Source organism: Cyrtonyx montezumae, unplaced genomic scaffold (assembly GCF_038088225.1).
Source record: "Cyrtonyx montezumae isolate F1298 unplaced genomic scaffold, pur_monq_1.0 scaffold_8, whole genome shotgun sequence".
In the NCBI taxonomy this organism is placed as follows: domain Eukaryota; kingdom Metazoa; phylum Chordata; class Aves; order Galliformes; family Odontophoridae; genus Cyrtonyx; species Cyrtonyx montezumae.
This window is the reverse complement of record NW_027072089.1, coordinates 24,595,689-24,600,393: the sequence shown is the minus strand read 5'-3', so window position 1 is coordinate 24,600,393 and position 4,705 is coordinate 24,595,689. Positions and strand designations below refer to the sequence as shown.

Genomic DNA, 4,705 nt, shown 5'->3' with positions numbered 1-4,705 from the left:
CAGTATTATAGTGTGTGTGCCATTTTTGGCTGGAGCTGTGCTGTTCTTTTTCCACATATGCATAATTCTGCCAAAAATCTGAATTTGTGTTAATGCATTAACATTCATGGATTAGTATTGAGATTGCCTTATACATCCTGTAGGTTGGTCCAAAGGCTGCTGACAAGTTACCAATCATCAATTAATGTGAAATTCTTTACTCTGTTTTCCTTGGTGGAAGGGGGACCTAAATTGTTTTAGGATTGAAAAACTAGGAAAGATGTTTTGTTTTGTATTGAGGCAAGCACTCTTTAAAAAAAAAAAAACATATATATATATATATGTATAATTCATGTTTTGTTCATAAAAAATATATGGAGTCATTTCTTTCCAAGTGAAGTGTGAGGGGATCAGTATTTCATACATAACATATATTGAATTGTCATGCTAGATCTACAACAGAAAATATTAAGATCAAGGAAGTAGTTATGAACCAAAATCACACGGCTTTTGATTGATATAGTGTGATTATGCACCAGTGAATGTTCCAGTTTCACAGTCATGTTCCATGCAGACAGAGAGGAAACTAGATGGGCTATTAGTGCTTTGTCTAGGTTCATTGAAGTGGATGTGTACTACTGATTGGAATTCACGATACTACTAAAATTCCTTTAGCTTTCTGCCAATAATAGGATGCTGCATCTCAGTTATGTTATAGTTCTAGTGTTACTGTAGAAGTGTGTTTAATTGCATTAACATGTGCATTTCAATGCATTAACATGTATCAATAAGCATAACTGTAGTAATAATCTGCTGTGTATTAAATAAAACTTGCTCCTGTATTCCTCGAGCTTAGGAAATTAAATAGCATATTGATAATGCATAATTCTCAAGGAACCGTATCCTTTGTAAAATAAATGTGTTTCAGACCTGACAGTGGCTAGAATGATTTTCCAGGTATACTTCTCTTTGGGGCATACAGCGAAGAGCATGTTGAAAAATCTGGAAATTTCCATATTAGGCTGAAGCAGTATTCTGAGCTAAGATCTGCACCAAATTGGATAAGAGGAAGGGGAATTATTTTGTCATTTTGTCACTTTTTATTTTTACATGTGAAAAATGCCATATTAGCTTGAGAGTAACAAATATTGTCTGTTAAGTTCTGGAAAGTATATGTGTTTGTAGATCACTTGCACCACCTTGTGATAAAAATCATGTATAGCAGTCTTTGTAATCTAGCTTTTTGCTGTTTAATTCTTAATATATACATATGTACAGCAGAGAAATAACCTGTGACCAGAGTGTTTTTTTTAAAGTACTTTTCGTATGTATTTCAATTCTGAAGCTAATTGATTTACAATGCCTTTACATTAAAACTGTCATTTCTGTATACTGTCTTCTGTCATACTTTTGTATTCAGCGTTTTCTTTGGAATGATGAATACCACTTTTGTAATTGCTGTGATGAGTATTTCACAGGCTGAGCAGCTTAGATTAATAGCAAGTAGCGCTAGAGGGGAAAAATTCCTTCTCAGTGGTTGTGAATGTGCAGACTGTGTTTCACAAGACAGTGTACTGACTTTACCAAGATGATACTGTGAAATTGGATAGCTGTAGCAGTGGCTCTCATTCATGCTGAAGTATGCACTTGTGATCAGTTTTTCCAAGTTTGTTTCCTTTCTCCATGGCATCTCTGTTTTAAGTAGAGAAGCATGGAGGTTTGTTTATTTTTAAATTTCAAGCCCATTGGCCCTTCACTGACATTCAAGTGTAGCCAAGACAGAGATGATTTACTGGGAAACTGAGATGTGCTAGAGGTGTAGTGTTGCAGTGGTGTTTTAGGCTATACAATACCTTAGTGAACCATGCAAGGGCTTTAGAGTAGGTCAGTCTTCTGTACAAATGAAGAATCCACAGGGTAAAATCAATTTCAGAAGGTTTAATGCACCTCACACAAGGAGCGTATCTTGAGGTGTCTCGTGCTGCATGTTGTTCTTGCTGTGAAAACCCTACAAATAGTTGAATTTTGAACTCGTGTACCCTTCCTGCCCCTCCCCACTCAGAAATATAGTTGGATTCCAGGAAAAAAATCAACAACAGGAAAGTCAGATGTCAGAAAAACAAATGGGTGTGACTTTGTGTAGCCCTGACCTTAAGCACTGATGCTTCTTTCATGACACTTCTTTCATTTTGGATCTAAGGAATGAGAGAGCTTTGGATAGCTAGATACTTTTGAACACAGAACTGGCAAGTTCCCTTTGCAAACCTCAGCTGCTGAGAGCTGCACTGAAGCAGCAACTTATGGGATGCTCTGTTGCTCCAGTGTAACATTTGCTGCTGTGGTTTCAGACCATATTATTAGACAATATGTGATTGAACTTCAGTATAACAACTGTGGAAATATTTGTTTTGAAGACCTGACAGAATTTGTATTGGCAGGAGGGCACTGGATCTTTTTCAGTGAGAACTGTAGTCATCAATATTGATATGTGTTTATGTGCTTTTCCCACTTAATATTTTGAAAACTGTTCCTCAAATAGTGATTTAAGAGCTACTATTCAGAGTAGGCCTTACATGTGAAGCAGTCTTGTAGTACTTCTCATTTTGATCCTGTATTGAGACATCCCAGATGGACAATGAGTAGTTCTTTGTGGTGTATTATACTCGATGATCTCTTGAGGTCCCTTCCAACCCCTGTGATTCTGTGATTCTTCTACAGCTGTTGCATGGCATCCTTGCAAGTGACAGACAAAGAAATATGGTTCTTCCCATGGGACAGTTAAACACTGACCTTCCTGTTAACATGAAAATATTTTCTTTTTGAGGGTGATTTGTTTTTCAGCCACATGTCATTTAGAATATACAACATACTGAATTTGATCATAATGGCATGGTGTTTTCCATGTATCTTGATTGTCTGCTGCTCAGCTGAGGAACTGTGAAGTCTGCCCTTGTGATTTGTTTGCTGAATAGTGATTCTGGTTTCCAGACTATGTTTGCAGTGGGGACTGAAAGTGTACAGGGAAAGGAAAGAAACTCGTAGAAGAATATAGAGGATTATTGGGGAGGGGTTTTTTTCTGTAGATATTTGTATCATGTTAAGTGTAAAATGAAAGTAACTGAGAATTAAGCTTAAAACAGATTCATCTTTTTGTTCAATTTATATCCCTTTTTGCTTTGTGCCTGTGCAGAAGGTTGACTTTGGTTGCTTCATGTCAGTGGCACAGCTGAGAGAGCCGTCGATGTAAAGGATTTGCTTCCTTTCACAAGTATGATGTAGCCCACCCTATAAGGCATGTGGCTCGTTAGCTGCTGTCAGGTGAGCTCTGTGGTGGAAATGGACAGCTGGAGCATTCAGCCTCTTGGAATTGAGTAGCACGTGGCCAAAAAGTGTAAATCCTGCTTATTATAAAACTGCTCTTATTCCTAAATTGCCCACTTCAGATAAGAGGGTCTTCAAAAAACAAAATAAAAAAAAAATTAGCCAGTATTAAGTGCTTGCTCTTCCGAGAGCAGTGTTAATGTCCAATCCCTTGAGAAGACGAAATGTGAAAATCAACAACCAAAAGTTAAAGGTTGCTCTCCAGGGGCATGTGGGAAATATCTTAAGTCTGCTATTTTAACTCACGAGGGTCAGTACTGACAGCTAGAACAGATGCTTGTGCTATCAGGAGGCTAGTGGTAATTACAAAGCCTGCTTCTCCACCCTGTATGTTGTGAATTTTGTATTTATTTATTTATAGGGTTTTATTCTGCAGTCATCTGTCCTAAGCTAAGACATCCTAACTCCGGGCATCAGAGCCTTCTGTTCTGACCTGTCTTGGTCACAGAAGCGTGTCTCTGATTAGAAGTACAAGGGGAGGAGAGAGAAGGATTGACAGAAACATGAGTAATCTCAGCAAAAGCAGTGAACTAACAAGGAACAGGACGGCTATAGGAAACCAGAAAAGAAAGTAGAGCAGAACGGACATGAAAATTACAAGCAAGCTAACAAAGAAGAAAAACAATAAGAAAGAGAGAACAAACAGGAGAGGGAAAAGGAGAAGCAGGAGCAAGACAGAGTAAGAGATAATGGAGAGCATAGATCAACCAAGAAGCAAGCTGTTCTGAAATACAGTCAGATCTCTAATTCCTATTACGCCAGGAGTTTTCTCTTCGGATTCAAGGTTAAGAGGTAGGTGTACAATTTGTCCTGTTGTCTTATGAGAGGAGGGAAGAAAAATATCTGGGGTAGATTCTCTCTTGAGTAACCTCTACTTTTGTCTTCTGTACCCAAAGGTGAAGTCACAGTGAGCCCTTTGAATTCAACAAAATACAGCCCAGGGTACCATCTATGTCTTTTTCTTCTCCTTAGCTTCAACTTTAAGGATCTCTCCTTCTTCTGCTCTGGGGGATGGAGACATAGTGATAATCAGAGACTCATTAGTGGTTCCTCTGTGCATAACTGGACGTGGTTTAGGTTTAGTGTCTGCTTCTGGCTCTTCTTTTTGTGGAGGGGGTGCAGATGGAGCTGCAGGCTCTGGTGGTTTCTTCTCCTCTTTTTCAGTCTTCTCTGTTTCAGCTTCATGTTCCTAGAACCAAAAAGTTAAATGTTTTTGAATGCTGCAGAACAAATTCAGGAAGAAATTCTGTTCTTTATATTGCAGTGGTAAGGCACAACATGGGGATACTGTGATTAATAGGATGCAACATTTGTAAACTTGTATTCAGCTGTTGATCAATTTTTG

General features: G+C 38.3%; 1 protein-coding gene across 1 annotated transcript in view; it reads right to left on the bottom strand.

Annotated features, from left to right (window-relative positions):
* Nucleotides 1-4,146: 4,146 nt before the first annotated feature.
* The window catches only part of CNGB3 (cyclic nucleotide gated channel subunit beta 3), a 60,647-nt gene continuing 60,088 nt past the window's right edge, over nucleotides 4,147-4,705 (bottom strand). Inside the window, exon 18 of the mRNA XM_065751878.1 lies at nucleotides 4,147-4,549. Coding sequence (XP_065607950.1) covers nucleotides 4,310-4,549 — 240 coding nt within the window. The 3' untranslated portion in view covers nucleotides 4,147-4,309. The remainder of the gene's footprint in view (nucleotides 4,550-4,705) is intronic.